Source organism: Vombatus ursinus, unplaced genomic scaffold (assembly GCF_900497805.2).
Source record: "Vombatus ursinus unplaced genomic scaffold, bare-nosed wombat genome assembly UNPS02014813.1, whole genome shotgun sequence".
NCBI classification, from domain to species: Eukaryota; Metazoa; Chordata; class Mammalia; order Diprotodontia; family Vombatidae; genus Vombatus; species Vombatus ursinus.
In genome coordinates this window covers 7,755,252-7,777,701 of record NW_020954591.1, presented here as the reverse complement: position 1 = coordinate 7,777,701, position 22,450 = coordinate 7,755,252, and the positions used below count along the sequence as shown (strand labels likewise).

The window sequence follows — 22,450 nt, the reverse complement described above, 5'->3', positions numbered from 1 at the left end:
TAAGTTTTATCTGTGAAACAAAATGCCTTTCTGAAGTAAGGATCACCTAGGAATAAATTACCTAAATTGGGGAGACTCCCACTGAGGAATTGTAACATCCTTTAGGGGTAAAAAGTATTTGCTTGTTGGGCTATTGAAATACAGTCCATCACTAATTTAATGCTATGTCACAGTAATCAGAAAACATTTATTAAGCATCTATAATGTCTCAAGAGCTGTACTAAATGCTGGGGATACAAAGAAAGGCAAAATACGTAGTCCCTGTCATGCAGCTCACATTCTAAGGAGGGAAACGACATGCAAATGACTATGTACATCTATGCAAGGTAAATGGAAAGTAGTATCAGAGGAAAGGCATTAATGATGAGAGGACTGATAAGGGGGAAAGGGGAGGAGAGAGAGGGAGTCTAAGAAAGGCATTTTTCAGAAAGTGGAATTTGCATTGAATATTGGAGGAAACCAGGGACTCCAAGAGGGGAAGATGAGGAGGGAGCACATTCCAGGTCTGGTATATGGTAGGTGCTTAATAAATGCTTATTAATTTGACTTGGTGAATATTCAGTGAAAAGGAACAGAGTCAGGAAATGGAATTTCATCACTAATGGTGCTACAACATGCCCTAATAGGTTAAACCTAAAATACATTTTGTTCCTACAACCAGTCCTATTATTCATTTAGGGGTGTTTCTGAAGCAGTCGCTTAAGTTCTCTTAGGCTCATTTATCTTACCTTTAAAATTAAGATGATTTCATGGGAAATAGTATCTAGAAAGTTGAACACATTATTTCCTTATTTTTTGGACCACATCTGTGATTCCATTTATAAGGAATTTCCAATGAAGAAATTTCCTCTGCCAGACAAATCAGCAATCACTCTGCAGTTGGAGCAAACTGGGGCACGGAGAAGTTGTGACTTGTGGTCTGAACACATTATTTATATGAAAAGTGAACAAGGTAAATGATTTGTCTGTATTTCTTTTTAATCCTGTAGGCTGTCTATCCACATGGATGATGAACTCCGACACATTGCCCAGAATTCCCTTCAGGGGTTACTTGTTGACTTCACGGACTGGAGAGAAGATGTCTTGTTCGGTTTCACTAACTTCCTTCTGCGAGAAGTCAATGACATGCATCACACCCTCCTAGACACATCCTTAAAACTGCTGCTCCAATTGCTTACTCAGTGGAAACTTGTCATCCAGACCCAAGGCAAAGTATATGAACAAGCCAATAAGATCAGAGGTGCAGAGGTATGTTTCAAGAAGAAAATTGGTCCCATTTGGGGGTCTGCTCAGTCTTGTCCTAGTAGTTTCCTCTCCAGAGTATGTTCTTTATTCATTTGACTTGTTCACATGAACACTATTCATTTGCATAGGTGACAACCCAGAAGAATTCTCCATTCATTCATAGGTCTACCCAGGTCTACTCTCCATACTAGTATGTATTTCTCCTTCATGAAACAGGGCTGAGGATCCCAAGAGATGAGACCAGGTTAGGTTTGCTAACAGAAATGGAGCTGCTTATTTCAGAGAATGAATTTTCTCATAGATTTGTGAATGAAAGAAAATCTTTAAATAATAGGAAGCTTTCGGTCTAGATTAGAACTTGAAAGTGTATATAAAAGGTCATAGCCTATACCACTGCACAGTGGCCTTTTGTAGGAAGTGTACTTGTCTCTTTGTGAAATACCCCTAGAGAGAAAAAAATACTCATCACCCTCTTACTTCTGCCGGAGTAGAGAGAGTGAGAAATGCTCAAGAGAGTTATCTCAAAGAGAGGTATAGATTGTAAAATCAGGTTGTGGGGATTAGCAAAGCAGTGAGCAGGTAGGGCAAGAGGACTGCTGCTACAGAGTGAAACAGACCAGGGGGGCAGGATAGGTTTTACAGGGCATTCCAAAAATGAAGAGCATTTATTATTCTATTTGTTATTAAAAATGCAACTAATAATAGGGAGTCAGCAAGACGTAGTGAATAGAGATTTGGCTTTGAAGCCAGAAAGACCTGGATTCAAATCTTGCCTCAGTCACATACTGGATGAGTAATCCTGGGTAAGTCACTTTACTTCTCACTCACAGAGAAGATACCAACCTGAATTTATAGAATTTTCTCATCCAGGAGTCCCCAAACTAATGAAATCACAAGTTCAGTCCCTATTACTGCCCTAAAATTATTAATATTTAGATAATATTTAATGATGTTAATTTAAATTTTATACTAATAAAATTTATTAATAATTCATGCTAATAACTAAATAATAAATATCTAGTTTGTCTAAGGGCTGGTAGCATGTACCTGTAATCCCTGCTACTGGGGAGGCTGAGGCTGTGGATTACTAGAACTCAGGAATCTTGAGCTGCAGTAAAACTAAAGCCCATCAGGTACCCAAAGAAAGTCTGGCACCAATATGGTGAGCCCTTGGAAATGGGGGCCGCCAGGCTGCCTAAAGAGGAACAAACTGACCCAGGTTGGAGACAGAGCAGGTAAAGCTTCCATACCTATCAGTCATGGGTTCAGGCCTGTGAGTGGCCACTGGACTTCTAACCTGGGAAAAGTAGTGAGACTCGGTCTCAAAAAAAAAAATTATCTTAGAATCCATATTTTTCAAGATTCAGTTCAAGCTCCATCTTATACATACAATCTCTTACCCAGTTACCTTGTATCTGTTGATATGTAACAGCATGTATACAAGTTACTCTTCCTGATAGAATGTAAGTTCCTTGAGGGCAGGGACAATTCCATTTTTGTCTTTGTATCTCCAGTGCTCATTCTAGTGCCAGGCATATGGTAACACTTAATAAATGATTATTGAATAATTAATATTTATAAAAAGACATTTCTCATTAGAAGCGATAATTGGTTGAATATATTGCAAAATCAGTCTAGAAAAATCAAAAGGGATCCCTGATATATATGGATTCACAGGCATCTATGTTACAATATCAACCTGTGAAAGTATTGCATAGGCCAAAAGACTTAAATATAATACTGTCTTTCCTTCCTGCCAGTGATGTTTTTGTTTTCTGAATGGACTGTGCTTGTTGTATTCCAGCTTATACCAAATGGATCCAGTCACAGAATGCCAACAGAACGAAGTCCTTATTCCACTGTATTACATGCCGTGGAAGGATTTGCCCTTGTATTACTATGCAGTTTCCAGGTGGCCACACGCAAACTAGCTGTTTTGATACTCAAAGAAATCCGGGCTTTATTTGTTGCACTGGGCCAGCCAGAGGTATGGGATTTTCTTTCTGAATTTTAGGTCTAATTCAGAGGTTAGCATAAAACAAAAAAAAATACAAATTCTCACTTTTCTATTTTATGTGCATCCTATCCCATAAGATGAAAAATAAACTGTCAACTTGTCTTCAGTTGGACATTGTACACACCTTGCTCATGACACACTGAAAAACATAGATCACAAACTTCAGTAGAATTTTATCATAAATGTTAACCACTCATTCCCTTACTGAGGGCCTACTATGTGCACTGAAGTATAGTAGGTTCTATGAGGAAATTATAAAAGAAAAAGACAGCCCTTTGCTTTTCATTTGGGAGGAAGGAGACCTATTTACAGTCTAATTAAAGACATAAAATGTATGATTAAAAACAAGGATAAAATGTTCAGATTTATTCTTCTTAATCTTCTACTATGCAATTCACATAAAAGTTATATACGTGTGTGGAGTGTGTGTGTGTGTGTTTGTGTGTGTGTGTGTGGTGTCTACACTAAGACTTTTGGGATACCATATAAATACATGTGAGCACGTATGTGTATGTGTGTGTATACAGATAATCTTGCTTCATTAACAGCTATCTGTAATACATATCTCCAACAATAATGAAATATATAATAATGAAAATCAGGTTTATCAATGCAATAATCTATGTTAATCATACTAAAAACTAGAATATATCAAATTCAAAACAGTGTCAGTAAAATCTCTTAAAATCTCAGTGCTTTTAAATCTAAATCTCTACTTATTTTACTTCTTTAGTCAAAACTCAGTAGGTTATAGCTAAGGAGCTAATGAAAATATGTTAGTGGTAACTGATTAGTAAGGGCAGCTCGGTGGTATAGTGGGCACTGCAACAGAGTTAGCTGGAGTTGCAACCGAAGTCAGGAAGACTCATCTCATGAGTTCAAATCCAGCCTCAGATACTTACTAGCTATGTGACCCTGGGCAAATCACTTAAATCTGTTTGCCTCAGTTTACCTAATCTGCAAAATGAGCTGACTGAAGAAGGAAACAGCAAATCATTCCAGTGTCTTTGCCAAGAAAACCCCCAAAAAAGGGTTACAACGAGTCTGACATGACTGAAAACAACTAAAACACTATGTAATAACTTTAAAGGTTCAACTTTCCTATTTTTTTAAAAGACTGGTTTTTGCATATAATTCATTTTTATCCTTTCTGAGAGAAGGATTATGTTGCTTGATTCTCCCTTCCACACCACAAAGCATATACTCTCCAAATAAGTTGGACTTAAATGACTGCCAAAATTCATCTCCTCTCTGAGATTCCATAATTATGAGTGAAGGAAGACAAAGGCCTTCTTCTCCTCAGTCCTGTCCTCATTGTTTCTCCCTGAGCTCTCCTGGCTGAATATGTTACCTGACACTTTCTGATGCCACTCTAAGATAACACAAGACTCCTTACAACTTTAGTGGACTTTCCACTAATCCACTCATAAAAGAAGTCCAGAGGGAAGATCATTTCCAACTGTAGGGGATGAGAGAGGGGAGATCAGTGAATTCTCATGGGACATAAGCTATTATTACACAGATGATAACAGATCACTTACTAAAATTAAATAAAATCTAATGCCTTATAGAAAATGTGCTCTAGGGTTAGGGGTCCAGGTATACTGTTTAGATTCATTGTCACAGGTACTTAAAGTTAATAATAAGGGAATGTTTTCATAAATAGTATATAGTATCAGTATTTGGGTCCCCTTGAATATATGTTAAGATTTATGAAATTCAAAGGACAGCTGAGGTTGAGCTGTGTAACATCTATATGAGAAGGAAGGGTCTTCACCACCCCTCATCCACCTACCTCCATACCCAATGTAATCCTTCAGGAGACTTCTCTCCATTCAATTCAACAAATGTTTAAGCACCTACTGTATGCTTTGCTGAGCCCTGGAGGATGCAACCCATGAATCATGATAGCATTGTACACAACAGAAGCAGTTGACCAACATCAAATTGTGAACATTTAGTTCATTTCACATATATACATATATATATTATATATACACGCACACATACATACATGTGTATTTCACACATATACATATAGATATTTCACACATACATGTTTCATATATATATGTGTGTGTATGTATGTGTAGGTATATAAAGATATCAAAGTCATCAGGTCACTAAATGCCACAAGGGCTTCTCCAATAAGGGATGGCCACTCTCCAGTGTAGACATTCTAAAGAATTCATTCATGCAATACTTATGAAGCACCTGCTCTATGGATGGGCTGTTCTAAGCACTAAATAAAGACATTTGATCAATAAGATATAAATTCAGATAAGGAATAATATAAAAATCTTGTTATCTCAAGAAGCTAATCAAAACATCCATATAGGTAAACATGGCAAATTAAAATATGATAAACATAAAAATAATAGTTCACTTTTGTATAGTGCTGAAATACTTATAAAATACTAAAGTCACAACAAACCTCTGAGGTAAGTAATGTGAGTTTTATTATTCTCACTTTTCAGATAAGAAAACTGAGGCTAAGAGGAGTTAAGTGACTTGTCCAGAGTCACAGAATTAGTAAAAAGGACTGAGATTTAAACCAATGACTTTGGACTCCAAGACCAAAGTTCTTTCCACCAAGACATTCATAGGGGAAGTCCAGAGTTCCATGAGATTAGGAGAGGGGAGATCATATTGGACATAAGTTCTTACTATAGAACTAATAAATAGCTTACTTACTAAAACAGGTGATATCTAATGCCCTAAAGAAAATGTGCTCTAGATGAGGGGTTCAGATATACCATATTTAGACTCACTGTCCTAGGTACTTCAAATTAAGGATAAGGGAATGTTTTCATGAACAGCATACAGGATCAGTATTTGGATCCACCTGAATGTATGTTAAGTTTTATGAAATTTGATCAGGTACATGTCATTTTCAGTGAAGTACAAATTGTGTCCAGTAATCATCACCACTTAAAGCTTGAGAAACTGCTCAGGGAGAAAAAAAAATGGCAAATTTTGTCTCCTGAGCCAACCTCCAAGCTCTCCTAGGAGCCACATTCCTTATCACCATCTTCCAGACAGTTCTGCACCAGCAACTAGACAGAGAAGATGGGGAGTGTGAGGGATGGGTTTATTGTACTGTGGAGTGTAATTGTCTGCCATTTGTACAGGATGATGACAGACCTATGATTGATGTGATGGATCAGCTGAGTTCTTCTGTTCTTGAAAGTTTTATTCATGTAGCAGTCTCAGATTCAGTAAGTACCCATTTGATTGTGTATTGTGCATGGCTCCCAGCTAAAAAAAAAAAGCATTCTTCCCTCTCCCTCAAAAGAAAACTATTAAAGGAGACAAAAGTATTGGGAAGAATTCTGGGGTTTTTATGGGACTATTTATCAATCTGTTAGCAACATGTAAAAAACAATGGCAACTTTCCTAACACTGGTCTGGAATTTGTCCTTGGATCATGGGCCATAGAATTAATAGTACTAATTTCTTTGACAGCTACAATTTCTACAAGAAACAAGAATTTGACAAGACAAGAGATTTTATTAGCTTGACATTGATTTATTACTACCTGAATATATTCTCCCCATTAAAAAATATTCAGTTAGTTCTCAATTTTCTGCACAAATGGACAGTAGCATAAGCAAGGCTCATGATTTTATTATCTCCTTTTTGAGATGAAAGCACAGTGTTGAAACCAGTGCTAACTTTGGTTAGATATTGAAAGAGGCAAACATGATGGGCATTGTGCAAGAAAGAAGCCCCATAATTGTCCACAGAGTGTACAGTGCAGAAAATCTGCCTGAAGATAACTGGAAGATGGCTGTATATGTATATATGACCTGAAGTTATATGCAAGAATTACATACTCTTTTCTAACAGAGCTCAAACAAACCCCAAAATATCCTTGTTTCTCTGTAGGGCATTAACAGTGATCTGAAATTATATGTTGATGTGTGTGATTCCTATAGTAAGTAACTCATACTGGTTTTAATGAATATTTCTCAAAATAAAAATATTGTACCAGGTGTAAATTAGATCTGGTATATCCTCAAAGCACTTGGGATTAGGCATTAACTTCTTGAAGGTACTGGGATAATGACATCATATGTAGGAATTCATGAGGTCCAAGAAGTCTTGTATATCTAAGTACCCCACTTAGATTCAGTCAGGAGTTTATCCAAAGGCAATGTAGTGTCTTGGAAAGAACACCAGATTGAGATTATAACTCTGACTCATTTATTTTCTATTCAGCATTCACATCCTGACTTTGAAGATGATGAAATCTAGGAATGTCTTTATCTTCCAAGGTGTTTTGAAATGTCTGACTTTGTGGTTTGGTGCTACAGGGTAAAAATAATAGAGTTCCAGATGAGAATCAGCTGCCTCGTTTTCTTGGAAATGCAAGGGAATGGCATTAATAAAAGCCATTCCACTTCATTGCCTCTCTAAGACGAAGGAAAGAGAATATTACCATATGTGAAAAATAAAACTAATTCAGGGAGAAAATCAACTGTTATAGCACTTACCATGACTATCTAAGGTATTAAGAGTTTGAGTAGTAGATTTTCAGAATTTGTCGTGTTTTAAAAGAGTATCATGAAAATTAATGCCATCACTTAAAGACTATACTTTGCCACGACTGAACACCATGTAATTATAATAACCAAGCTTGGCTGCGAAGAAAAGATGAGAAAAGTTACCTTTCTTTCTTCCTTGCAGGGAAATCTGCATATACTATCAGACTGAGTTGATGTATTGGTTAGTTTTACTGGACTGTGTTTTATTTCCTCCTTCTTTTATTCTTTGCTGTGAGGGAGGGGATATTTGGAAATGAAGGTCATGTAAAAATAACATATATCAGAAAAAAATCTTTGAAAAAGAAACAAAGATGATACTTTTCCTCACTGACTGATTTGATTCAATTGGTCATCCTGCAGATATCTTTACTGGATGCCTAATATACGGGAGGAACTGCATAGCACATAATTGTTTAAGAAACAGTCCTTGCCCCAAGGAATTTGTAATCTAGTTACGCTAAGGCACACACATAGACATGGAGTAAAAACAATGTATGAGAAGTGATATGAGACTGGTCCAAACCAAGTGCTCTCAGAACATAAGGAAGACAATGATCCCTTTTGACTGGTTAAGGTGATCTAGAAAGATGGCATGAAAGAGGGAGCTTTCAGGCTGGACCTTCAAGGAAGGGTAGGAATTGGAGGTCTAAAGTAGCCTGGTAACAATATCTGTTTTGTTTTGTTTTGTTTTTTTACCAACAGGCAACATTACCACTGACCCACAATGTGGATTTGCAGTGGTTGGTAGAATGGAATGCGGTCCTGGTAAATAGCCATTATGATGTCAAGAGCCCGTCCCACGTCTGGATCTTTGCCCAGTCAGTGAAGGACCCCTGGGTTCTTTGCCTCTTCAGTTTCCTTAGACAGGAGAATTTACCCAAGCACTGCCCCACAGCACTCAGCTATGCCTGGCCATATGCTTTTACCAGACTTCAGTTGGTGATGCCCTTAGTGGATCCAAAGTGAGTATTTTACTGTATATGCTTTTCCATGATAGTATTCCCTAATTGGAACTCCTCATCTTTTCCAGTGAGAAACAGAACTATCATAAGGCACTCTTTGCTCAGTAAAATAAAATCAAACTTTTATTTTCCATTTTCCAATTGTAAATGACTTTTTTTTCCTAGTTAACCAATATGTGTGTTTGAAATTTCTAGTTCTTTAATACCTGATATCCCTGATAACCAGGAAACTGAGCTTCGTTTTCATTTTCTTCTGAATATCTGCAGTAGTCCCATTAATGCAAAGAAAACCAGCACTGCCAGTAGTGGAGACAACTATGTTACCCTGTGGAGAAATTACCTGATTCTTTGTTTTGGAGTTGCCAAACCCAGTATTATGAGCCCTGGACACTTGCGAGCATCTACACCTGAAATTATGGCTACAACTCCAGATGGATCCATGAGCTACGATAACAAGGTGACATGGCATGCTCCCAAGGAATGATTTCATTGATTTGTAGATTGTTTGTCTAGAGTTCACAGGGCAAGTTGCACTGTGCCTGTCATTGGGACTGGAGCATCAGCGTCTCATCCTACACATTTCCAAAATACACTGGCCTGAGCTCTGGTCCCAAGAATTTACAGGAATAAACCTGATGTTTTCCCTCTAGGATAAGCAGAGAAATCGAGATGCAGAAGTGTTGAGATTTTTCTTAAAAGACACTGAGTGACTTACTGTCACTCTTGCATTTATAAGAAATGGGGAATAGAACTGAACTTATGGTTTCATTGATGTAGGGAAACCCCAGATGAAGGAACTCCCTCTGCCGACATAGGTTAACACATTCTTTGCAATTCATAGTGTTAGAAACCCAAATACAAAGGGATTCTTGTGGACCTCATATTAACTTAGAAATCCACAAATTTACATTATCTATGTTGTTTTGTTTTTTATTTTGTTACATATTTCCCAGTTTATATTTCAGTCTGGTTCCTGCTCACTCAGGAGTTTTCCAATTTGATACCTCAGGCCCAGAGCACTGAGAAGTTACAGGGTCACCAAACCAACAGGTGTCAGAGGCAGAGTTTGAACCCAAGTTCTTCCTAGCTTTGAAGCAATTGTACTGTGGCATTTATTACAACCCTAAATTTCCATCCTATGAACTTGACATTATTTCCCTTTCCACTCATTTACTATTCACTTTTATCCTAAGATATTCCTTAATTAGGTTATTTGATCAAAAATTACTTTGTAGATATTGAAAGTAAAAATAAAGTCACCACACTACAATATTACTCATGCATTGAGTTAATGGGAACCTACCATCAGTGAGAACCCATGAGATCGTAGACTTTCTCTCCCAAGTTGGGAGGAAGCCACCATGGTGTATTTAATTTGTTTGTGTTCCTTAAGTGATGGCAATGCCTTGGGATATGATTCAGTGTTTTGAAATCTAAATAAGCATTTATTCTTTCAATTGAGGACACTCTGAGTTAACATGTTACCTTTTTCACTTTTAATAAACACTTTTTAGGTTATAGGAACCCCATCTGTGGGAGTTCTGTTGAAACAGTTGGTGCCTTTGATGAGACTTGAAAGCATTGAAATCACAGAGTCTCTGGTATTAGGATTTGGAAGAACAAATTCACTTGTTTTCAGGTACAGTGTTCAAATCGATATGTTTTAAATTCCCACATTTTGGTGTTTTAATAACATTGATTTACGTTTGATGTTTATTAACTCATCTCATTTGCCCATTCATGGTTACATAGACCCTGAGAGCTTGAAGATTTTACCTCCAGTGACTTGCCACTGGGATATCTCATCCACATTTAATTTTTAGTCATTACACCTTCATTGCTATAATTATCTTGTAATTTTGTCTTTTGAAAAATGAAACATTTTTTGCTCAGAAGAAAGTTGAGTGTTTTGAGATGCTGACATGGACCTTCAGGCAAAACCCAACTGTCTTCTGCAGAAACAATATACTTGTACAGGGGGGCTTCATAAAAATACAAATTGCACATCATCTCAAAGAATCATAGAATTTCAGAGTGAGAGAAGACCTCCATGGCCAACTGAACCACAGGTGTAAAAAAAGACATCCCCTCTACTAACAATGACAAAAAATAATAATAATAGTTGGCGTTTATATAGCACTTTTAAAATTTGCAGAATGTTTCATATATATTGTTTGATCTTTATAACAACCTTGTATGTTAGGTGGTATTATTATTCCCATTTTGTAGATGAAGAACCCAAGATTGAGAGAGATGTTAAATGATTTGTCCAAGGTCACGTTACTAGTAAGGATCTAAGGCCATATTTGAACTCAGGTCTTGTGGCCTATAAATCCAGTGCTCCATTTTTTTTAAATGAGCATTTATGAAGCACCTACTATGTGCCAGGCTGAATGTTAAGCACTTTACAAATATTAGCTCATATGATCCTCACAACAACCCTGGAAGATGCTATTTATTATCCCCATTTTACGTTTGAGAAAATTGAGGAATTCAGAGGTTTAAGTGATTTGCCCAGGGTCATACAGCTAGTTAGTGTCTAAAGACAATTGGAACTTAAGTCTTTCTGGTTCTAGACGTAGCTGCTCCCTGATAAGTAGCAATACAGCCTTTGAAAACGGCCAAGGAGGCCTGATGACTTCAATGAGGCGGTCAGAGTACAGAAAACAAAATAAAATATTTTCCAAAATCTTCACAGAAGTAGAAAAGAAAAGAATTTTAGAAAGAAGTGCGAGAGAAATAATAGTTATTTCAAAAATAAAATTTGATTGTAAAAATTAGAAGCTAGAGGTGGGTCTAAAGAAAAAGAGGGGCAGTTGTAAAATCCTTGTCATAGTCATCAGGTTTAGGGAGCTTTCCCTTTTAAAAAATATTGCAATGACTGTATGCGTGTAATCTAAATCAAATTATTCGCCTTCTCAAGGAGGGGAAGGGGTGGGAGGGAGAGATTTGGGAGCTCAAAATTTTTTAAAAATGAATGTTAAAATTGTTTTTACATGTAATTAGAAAAAAATATACATTTTTAAAAGAAAAATTAAATTTTAAAAATCTTATAAGTTCTGGTTAGCATGGGGTAATAGAAAAATACAAGATTTCCTGTCAGAAGACCTAGGTTTAAGTCCCAGTTCTGCCTCTGGGTAGCTCTATGACCTTGGATAAGTCCCTTCCTTTCCTTGACCTCAGTATCCTCATCCGTAAAATAAGGGAGTTAGACTAGATGATCTCTATGGTCCCTTTCAGCTTTAATGTTCTGTGAAACTCTGATTCTTGTTACTGAGGTACCAGTTAACCAGAGTTTTCTTCTAGATGATTAAGGCCAAAAACATACAAATATAACAATCACAGAAGTGGTATATTGGTCATAAAAAGCTTACAGGACTTTTCATTAGCTTTTCAGCATAACCGTGACATAAGAGACCATTGTTTTTATTCCTATTTTTCTTATCAAATCCTGTGATTTGCCATCTGAGGCTCTATATATAAGCCCCTCAAAACATTTAAAAAATCCAAAAGTCCCCACATATTCAGATGTCTGGCACAATAGAGACAAAACATCTGGACGTTTGTCTGAATGTTTGTTTTCCATTCATGCCACTGTCCACCCCCAGTTCTGGTAACTTTGTTCACACTGACATTTAGAAATGATTTACCTTTTAGATAATAATTCAGTGACTTAATACAAATCTGAGATTCAGGGACAGTAGACTCATCACAACTGAAAGTTTATCACATAGAATATATGGCATGGGACTGGGTAGGTTATAGGTATTTTTCTACGTAGGAGACAGAACTGTTTCCTATGGTGTTGATTCTGGTATCTCATGAACCCATGTCACAGTTTAATTAAGAAAACTTACTGACTGAAGTATTAAAGACAATATTGAAAAGGCAAACCCATGGGCATATTCCCCAAAATTGGATTCAGTTAAAGGGCTGCACTTGAGGACCTAGACAGCCACATGTGGTCTGAAGGCCACAGGCTCCCCACCCCTACCCTAAACCATATCATGTAGTAAGTGTCATATGGAGTATTTTTTCATTGGGATACTCTAGCACTTCAAAATCAAACAAACAAGTCCATCTTGAGACCTACTTTGCACAAAGAGCTCTAGAGGCAATGGAAAATATAAAAATGTATGATTTACACAACCACTGCCCTGGTGTAGGCCCTCATTACCTCTCATCTGAGCTATTGAAACAGTCTTAGAAATGGTTTCTCTGCTTCATGTCTGTCTGCACTCCAGTCCCTCCACCCAGCTGCCAGTTATTTTTCTGAAGTATAGGCATGCTCACACACACACACACACACACACACACACACACTTCCAGAATCTCCCTTTTACCTTCAGAATTAAATATAATTTAATTTGGCATTATAATTCATTTAACATGCAAAGCTCTTCACAACCCTAACCCTTCATGCCCTTTCAGTCTTCTTACACTTTGCTAGCCCCCACCTCCTCTGAAATCTAGCTGTGTGGATCTAGTTACTGCTGCCCCTCCCCTCCAACACTCTCTCTCCTATCTACATGCTTTTGCATTGGCTGTTCCACATGCCTAAAGTGTTCTGCCCCTCACCTCCACCTTAGTTTCTCTGGCTTCCTTCAGAACTCAGTACAAATTCCCACCTTCTGCAAGAGACCTTAATTCTGAAAATATCTTGAATTTCTCTAGTTAACTTACATATTGTCTCCCCTGTTAGAATGTGAACCCCTCATGAGTAGAGATGGGGTGTTGTGGGGGTTTTTTCTTTCTTTGTATCTTCTTTACCTAGCACAGTACCAGACATATAGTGACTGCTTAATAATAAATGCTGATTCACTAACTATGGGGAAGTTAGATGGCACAGTGGATATCAAATTCATAACAGTTTTGGTAAAATCTCTTCAAATCTCAGTGCTTTTGAATCTAAACCTCAACTGATTTTACTTTAGTCAAAACTCAGTAGGTTACAGTTAAGGAGCTAATGAAAATATGTTAATGATAACTGATGAGTTAACACTATGTAAAGGGTGACTAGATGACGCAATGGACAGAGCACTGAGCCTAGAGTCAGGAAGATCTGAGTTCAAATCCTGCCTCACTCCAGTATCTTTGCCAAGAAAACTCCAAAATGGGGTCATGAAGAGTCAAACACAACTGAAATGTCTAAACAATAACAACAACAAATTAACTGTCTTATTTGGGCCTGACCCTCAAGGAACTTAGTGTCTAATTAAGAAATGGAGAAGCAAAGAGATTAAATTTAAGAGATTTTTTTTTTTTAAGAAAAAGCAAATATAGGAAAGAGGCAGGTGTATGGGAATATTGAATAACAAACTTGGTTCCAGTAATCATAATCATAATAATTATTTTGATACATTTATTGTAACCTTTAATATTTATGAAACAGAATGTCTTAGTGTATGCCATATATGTACATATATATGTGGTATATATACATATATGTGTGTATTTATATATGTATATATGGAGCTGGCTTGAAAGGACCTGGGTCAGTTGCTTCCCCTGATACATACTGGCTCTGACACCCTGGGCAAATCTGTAAGTTGACCGATTGTTATTCTTGATGCTATGAACAATTCTTTAAGACTAGAAGTTGCAGAAAAGGCGTTGAACTTTGTTGGTAGAGGACATCTCTCTCCTGCCATTGAAACTGTAGTTCTAGTCCCTCTCCTTTAATATGTACAATAATTGTTTTGCCACAACAACCTCACAAGGAAGATAGGGCAGTCATCATTCCCCCTATTTTACAGCGTGATCACCGCCATTTTTCATAGTGATGGATGGGTTTTTTTTTGTTTTTTGTCTTTTTCCTTCAGAGAATTGGTAGAAGAGCTCCATCCATTAATGAAAGAAGCATTAGAGCGAAGACCGGAAGTAAGTTTAATTGATTAGCATCTTGGCTTGCTTTAGATACTTTTGTAAAATGAAATGCAGTGAAGTCAACTTTCAAAAACAAGTACATAGACATGACGTTGGCAATAAATCTCACCATTTTTTACTTCTGTTCCTTTTCTAGGGATAGAGAAATTTCAGTATTCATTGAGCACCCATTGTGACATAATTCCTGTTCTCAAAGGTCATAGGCCCTAAAATTAGTAAAGCGATATACTTCAATAATTACTTGAATAATAAACTGCTGCCTTATACATTGAATTAAGGCTTTTAAGTTTGGGATTGACCTTGGGAGCTTACTGTGTGTTTGTGTTTTTCAGACAAAGGGGCCAGAGTGGGAAATACTCCATTATAAGATGCAGATAAGATGTCAGCCTGCACTGGTAGAGAATATTCCTCACCTGAAAGTTCTTCCCTATTCTGATTAAATTACAGATCTTTAGTTAAAGAAAAATATGTAGTAGTCCCCAAAAAACACTGGCCCCCATCTGGCAAATGAGACCAGTTAAGTCTTAACATTTCTGTCTTATAAATATTTATTGGGGAAGTATTCCATGATCGCCATTATCTCCCCTTTTCCAACAGACTTACCATAGCAAACATTTTCTATAAGGATTAGATGGGCAGAAAAATGAATGCATGTCACTTGTTAAGGTTTAGGAAAATGAACATGATTGGATTATTATTATTATTACTGCCCTTCTTAACTATATTTGATTCCCTGAGGCAACATTTTGAACATGGTTTTGAATGTGTCCATAAGCAATATGACCTCTTCTTAAACAGAACAAGAAGCGCCGAGAAAGGCGGGATCTACTAAGGCTCCAGTTGCTGAGAATTTTTGAGCTTCTTGCGGATGCAGGGGTGATAAGTGACAGGTAAGGTTATGATCACCCTGAACAGTCACCTTTTCCATTTTGTCATCTCATTTTTCACTGTTCCCCAGCACATTTCTAAGACTGAGAAAGGGGGTGTTTGTATCCTGGGAAGGTCAACAAGCTTAGTTGGGTTTGATGGTTGACTCTTCACTACAGAATGTACTGCCCTGAAAGGAAGCTGTCTATAAGCTTCAATTCTCCTTCATTCTAGCACCAATGGAGCCTTAGAGCGGGACACACTAGCACTCGGAGCTTTGTTCTTAGAATATGTTGACTTGACGCGGATGCTGCTCGAGGCTGAAAATGACAAAGAGGTTGAAATTCTCAAAGACATCCGAGCTCATTTCAGTGCGATGATAGCCAACTTAATTCAGTGTGTTCCAGGTAAAGTGATACACCAACGTGTGTTGCATTGTATGCTTGAAACATCATTTTTGATCCCCTTTTGCCTCTGTATAGCTCAGAGAGGGATGGGAGTGTTTTATTTATTTTTGGACAGTCAGAAGTGCCAACGAGAACAGATTGCAGCCATTGAAGACAGTTGGAGAGAGAACAATAGTGAATTAATTTGATTTTGTGTTTTCCTTGTTATTTCTGTCCTTAGTTTTGGTTCCCATCTGAAATAAAGAACCTGTGTGATTTCAGTAGGAAGGAACTCATTCAAAGAAAGCCTTTGGAGAGGCTTTCAGCATAATTCTTACAGTCAGGTTCTAGCCAATAAGCATAGTTGACAAAGAAGCCATAGTTTCTGTTTTGTGTTTTACTAAGTTCCACATTTTGATTATTGTTATATGGTTAAGCAGAATTTTCTCTGTCGGATCAAATGACTGTAAAAGAGATCCAAACTGAATAAGAGGACTCGGGTTTAAAATGGTAAGTCAGTTCAACAAAAAATAAAAATAAACTGGTCATATAAATGAAAAAAATCGGCCAAGCTCGTGGAAGGTTTGGGATGGGGATAAGTGGGGAGGGGTTATCTTAGTATATATACAACCAGTAGTTGGCTGAAAGTTTCACTTTGGGACCTGTTGTTTTGGTGCCATGTAGACCCAGCTTGAATGTGGTGTAATTGAAAGAACGTTGGACTTTAAGTCAGAAGATGTGGGTTGGAGTCCTGGTTCTGTCACTTCCTAGCTATGTGACCTTGTATAAATCACTAAACATAGTAAACGTCTGTTCAAATGACCAGTTCCAAGGAGCACTCAGCATTTATTAATGGGTTACTAATTACTCTTAAGTACTTAACAGTACTTATTAATATCAACTTGGAGTAAAGAGTAGTAAAGAGCTCTGGCCTTGACCTTGGGCTCGTCAACGTTTTTATCAATGGCTTGGATGAAGGCATAGATAACTTGTCAAATGTGCATTTGACACAGAGTCTAGTGTGATAGTTACCATGGTGGATAACAGAGTCAGGATCAAAAATATCATAACAAGCTAGAACGACGGGCTCAATTTAATGGAGGATAAATGTAAAGTTTACATTTGGCTTCAGTGGCAAGACAACAACTTCTAATAAAGGATCTGATGGTTTTAGGGGATTGAAAACTTGATATGAGTTAACTAGCATAACTTGGAAGCCAACAAAGGTAACACTATCCTAGGATGCATTAAGAGTAGTCCTGTATTTGGCCTTGGTCAGAGCACATATGGAGTCTCATATTGGAAGGAAGAAAGGGAAGGAGGAAGGAAGGAAAGGAAGGAGGGAGGGAGGAAGGAAGAAAGGAAGGGTGGGTGGGTTTATCAAGTACCTACTATGAGGGACCTATGTCAGGCACTGGGCTAAACACTTTTGAAAATACTATCTCATTTGATCCTCACAACAACCCTGGAAAGTAGGTGCTATTATTATCCCCATTTTACAGTTGAGAAAACTGAGACAAACAGTGGTTAATTGACCTGTCCAAGTTCATACAGCTGGTAAGTGTGTGAGGCTGGATTTGAACTCAGCCTGACTAGGTCCAGCACTTTATCCAGTGCATCATCTAGCTACCTCTGGGGTTTCCAATTATGGACACTGAAAAACTGAAGCCTGATTAGAGGAGCATGACCAGGATGGTGAGGGGACTGGAGATCATGCTAACAGAATGGAACTAGTGATGGTCAGCCTAGAAAAGAGGAGACTAAGGGGATTTGATATATAACTGCCATAAATATATGTAAGTCTGCCATGTAGAAGAAAGAATATGTCCCTTAACCCCAATTACCTCACACACAGAAAAAGAATATGTTTGGTCTGCCTGGACCCAGAACAAGAAAACAATGGATAAAAGCTGAAGAGAAACAGATTTCAGTTTGATATAAGGAAAGCTTCTTAACAATTAGGTGTCCAAAAGCAGCAAAACTGCTTCCAGTAGGTTCCCAGTCACGGGAGGTTTTCAGATAAAGACTAGAGGCAACCAGGATGAGCAGGATTGAAAAAGGGATTCTTAGATGTGTATGGACTAGCTGGCCCTGTGGTCCTTCCCAGATCTGAGATTCTCTGATCCTGTGGGGCTAAATTTCCTCATTTATAAAATGGCGATGATAATACACTACACATGTCACAGGGTTATTGTGGGGTTCAAAGGAGTTAATATATATAAGTCTACTTTGTAACTATAAAATGGTATGCAAATGTTAGCTACTATTGTCACCATTAAGTTGGAATGTTGTTAATGACAGTATACAGTTGGAATATTATTGGTAGAGCTACCCTGTATAAAAATATAATAAATACCTGCCTACAACTGTTACTATAGGCAAGCAAAGCAGATTTTTCCCCTTTAGCATTTTTTCTCTTTAGTAGCCATAAATTTAGACTCAAAATTTACTTCCAGTAATTACAATCTATTTATTTAAAAGAAGCAATTCATGAAATTGCATTCAACAGTTCTTTAGAGCTCAGCTTAATAAAGACAACGCTGCATAGAGAAGCACTAAGAGAAGTTTAGAAATAAATGAATGAAAAATTCATTTATTAAACATTTACTGTGTGACAAGCTACAAATAGAAAAATCGAGAAAGTCCCTGCTTTCAAGGAGATCACACTCTAATTGAGGAATACAATATATTAAAGAAAATTCAGCTGTGAAGCAGATGGAAAGACCCAGAAATCCTAAGGGCACAGCAGTGGAGCAGGTAGTCCAGGGACCATCTGAAGGTGCCAGTTTTTTAAGTAGCTACTTCTCACTACCCTGAGGATTAAGGGAAATTATGCGTCTAAGTAAGAGAAAAGAACACCTAAGTTTTTGATCAGTCTTGTTTCATGAAATGAGTGTTGTATAAACTAAAGAAAATTTTAATTTGCCGTTTTTTTACTTTTCTAAAACTTGAAATACGTGTATTGTGAGAGCTCAGACTGCACTGTTTCATTCCCCAGTTCACCACAGAAGATTTCTCTTCCCCCAGCAAAGTTTGAGGCACCATCTTTTCATCTTGTTTAGCCAGTGGGCAGGACCCTTCAGCATTATGTTCACACCTCTGGATCGTTACAGTGATAGAAATCATCAGATAACAAGATACCAGTATTGTGCATTAAAGGTAGGTAGTTGTCTTATCCTTACCATGAAATGCTGCCATCTCATTTTTTTAAAGTTCAAGAACTTTGCTAGGGAAGTACTCATAAGATGTGGATTTCTATTTTAAAAAATCCAGGATTGCATCATTGTGGAGATACCTTCCACCATTCAAACTTCTCAGTTGACTATTTTTTGAGCTGTTACAGTCAAAAAATTTCATGACCCAGTAGCCAGCTTTCTGGAGATGAGATTCTCTTAACTCCTCAGGATGACCACTGGGCCTGTACTTAAAGTCTTTCCAGCCTGGTAGTGTATTCTAGAAGTTATACCCCATTCAGAGTCACCTCTAGGCCATGAGCAGACATCAGAAGCAGGTATACATATATACACACAAGTGTATGAATATGTGTATATTCTGTATGTGGATATGCATATGTCTATATGCATCTACAGATGTAGAGATATATATGTGTATGTATATATACACACACACATACACACCCATACACACTTAAAGTTGGGTCCTACCTCATATGTGCCCAGCTTTAACACTTTGCCAGTTTTTCTAAATAAATGTCAAGTATTTTTCTTTTCTACAGTTAGCCCTTTGAGTTTATTAGTTAAATGTTCATTATCCAAGCAAAATTTTAGAACTCATATCCACTTATAAAGAAATTGAATGGCATAGTGGATCTCAAGAACTGACTTCAGAGTCAGGAAGACCTACGTTCAACTCTTCCCTCTGTCACACGCACTGACTGTGTGATCCTGAGCGGGCCATTTGCCCTTGAAGGGCTAGTATTGATCTGTGTTAGTGAAGACCATATACCAATGGTCTGCTCCCCAAAAAAAAGTTCCTCTGATGATCAGAATCCATTGACTGGAAACTGTTTAGCCAAAGTCCATTTTCTTTGAAATGCCAAGAAATAACCATTTGCATTTGGAATGTCTTTCTTCCTTAGTCTAGTTAAAATCACAAAGATGCATACCCTTTAAGCAAATGGATCGGTTATCATGTTAAAATTTAGGGCCTGACACTTGGTAGTAGGATTACCTAGAGAATGTGTTAAGACATATCAATTAGTTACACTGCTTCAGGTGATCCTCATAAATTATAAATCTAAGCTCTCTCTCAAGATTACTTAGTAGATTCAATCAAATTTCAATAATACCCAAGACTTTACTAAGCCCTGATCTTACCTCTGTATTGCTGGGTTTTTTTAGGCTATGTCAGCAGTACTGTGCTGTGGTCCTGTTTTTGACAATGTGGGCCTTTCCCCAGATGGCTATCTATACAAATGGCTTGACAACATTCTGGCTTGTCAAGATTTACGAGTAAGTAGCTGCCTTATTTTAAAATCTGTTTTGTATTTTGTCCTATTAAGTTATTGAGAATTGTAAACCATTTTCTTCATCACTTCCAAAACAAACCCATCAGCCTGTTGTAGGCATTTAAGTGGCTTCTGTTATATACAACATCAAATCACTTTAGGAGAATGAAGTTTTATTTGGGAAAATGAAACAGCTTACTGTTTTTCTGTCTTTGTCTATAGTAGCTACCATTTTAGTATGATAAACTTTTTTCAAATGCATTGCAAAAATACAATGAGTTTTTATCTGCTGCTAAGTACCAAGCCAAGGGTATCAGCCAAGTGGCAAAACTGATTGAGTTGATTTAATGTTCTCCCTTGTAAGAACTCCATCCTATATCACACTGTCATCTGATTCTAGGCCCTGGAAGTAAGCAAAGTGACCTTTGTTTCTTTCTCCCTTATATCCATTGCTAAAGAAAACAAAATGGCAAGTATATAGGCTTTAGGTGGAGGCAAATTTCAAACTTGTTAATTGAAGGGGAAAAGAAGGTCATAAATATAGCTTCTAGGTCTGATCTGAACAAACATATGTAAATCAACTTTATGATGTTTGAAAGTATTTCTGCAACCATCATTTAATCTTTTCATTATTTTTAGATTAATTCATCATGCTTAATAATAATTAAAGATTCTAATGAAAAGAACAGACTCTGAATATTGTTATCATTTTTTGTTTTCAAATATTGACAAATGACCCACTTGTAGGTAATGTCTAGTAATCAAACTTATAAACAATATTCCCTCCAATGTTTTCAGTTCTAAGTACAATCATGCTACAGGAAATACAAACTATGACTGATCACATGTGAGCAGAGTTTAGTGTTGTAATCAAATAAAACTTACAATAAGTATGAATACATATGATAAAACATTTAAAGATACTCCTAATGGTTACTGTGCTGCATGGTAGGTTAGCAAACCAAAGTCTAGCAGGGTTTCTTTTATCTTTGTTAGCATCTGTAAATGTCAGTAGTGTTTACATTTTTCCTTTCCATAAACTATCTAATCCCTTCTCTTACACACGCTTAATTGCCCAAGCACACACACAAACATATATATGTATTAACACAGACATTGTTCGTTATATAACAGCTGCTTCATCGACAATCCAAAACAACCCAGATTTCCTGGATTCTTTTTCCAAAGGGATAGAAAAAAAAAGAAGGGAGATTCGGACTAAGGGATAATGAAGATTCATGGTAGTGGTATAGGAGAAGAAAGAGAGGATAGTTAAAACAGACACTAGGAGTCTTAGGACAGAGAATGGAAAAGGTCTTAATAGTCAAGCAAAATAGAGTTCAGATTCTAGGACTTGTAGAAGAGATGATCTACTGCCTCGCACACATACTCACACCAGGCCAACTGCCTTTCAAATGCATTCATACTAAAGTGTAAAAGACTAATATTAAATAGATATGGGGCAGCAGAAGTGGAGAACAAAAGACAAAAATTAATTTTTTACCAGCTTAGCACCATGGCACCTAGTCTTTTTATCCCCCATTGCTGCTACCACCACCACCATTTTCTCACTGACATGTCGTTCCTGCTGTCCTTTTTTTTGTAGGCTTGTATAGCACTCTCAGAAAATGGGTCTTAGAAGCCTGGGAGTGAAATGGAGAGCTGTTTCCAGGCCTTTAAAAGCCAGACTTAGATGTAGTCCATGAACAGATCAAGTTTGTCCTCTGTCATGGGATGCCAAGAGAATTTAGAGTTCAGGGGCAGAATGGGGGCTGTGCTATATAGCTTTTTCACTAACATGTCATGGTCAGACACTTTCCTTGCCTCTGGCCTCTAAGGTTCTCTTTTTCTTTCTAAAGGTTCTCTTTTTTGAAGGGGTGGGCTAACTGAGTATGCCTCACTCTCTGGGGTTTCTCCCACCCTGTTTTCCGAACATTAAGGAAGCAAAGGTAGCAGGACCCCAAATCCCAGAGCCCTACACCTCTTAAATGCCCTCTTTTCTCTCTCTCTCTCTCTCTCTCTCTCTCTCTCTCTCTCTCTCTCTCTCTCTCTCTCTCTCTCTCTCTCTCTCT

At 37.4% G+C, this 22,450-nt stretch overlaps 1 protein-coding gene across 5 annotated transcripts in view; it reads left to right on the top strand.

The window, feature by feature from the left end:
• Positions 1-22,450, top strand: part of FRY (FRY microtubule binding protein) — a 505,098-nt gene that overhangs the window by 364,687 nt on the left and 117,961 nt on the right. For all 5 annotated transcript variants that reach the window (XM_027877678.1, XM_027877681.1, XM_027877679.1 and 2 more), the window contains 11 exons: positions 990-1,248; positions 3,050-3,232; positions 6,394-6,480; positions 8,512-8,771; positions 9,039-9,228; positions 10,286-10,410; positions 14,594-14,651; positions 15,456-15,547; positions 15,759-15,931; positions 18,909-19,069; positions 20,272-20,382. In XM_027877678.1, the coding sequence (XP_027733479.1) occupies positions 990-1,248; positions 3,050-3,232; positions 6,394-6,480; positions 8,512-8,771; positions 9,039-9,228; positions 10,286-10,410; positions 14,594-14,651; positions 15,456-15,547; positions 15,759-15,931; positions 18,909-19,069; positions 20,272-20,382 (1,699 nt within the window). The remainder of the gene's footprint in view (positions 1-989; positions 1,249-3,049; positions 3,233-6,393; positions 6,481-8,511; positions 8,772-9,038; positions 9,229-10,285; positions 10,411-14,593; positions 14,652-15,455; positions 15,548-15,758; positions 15,932-18,908; positions 19,070-20,271; positions 20,383-22,450) is intronic.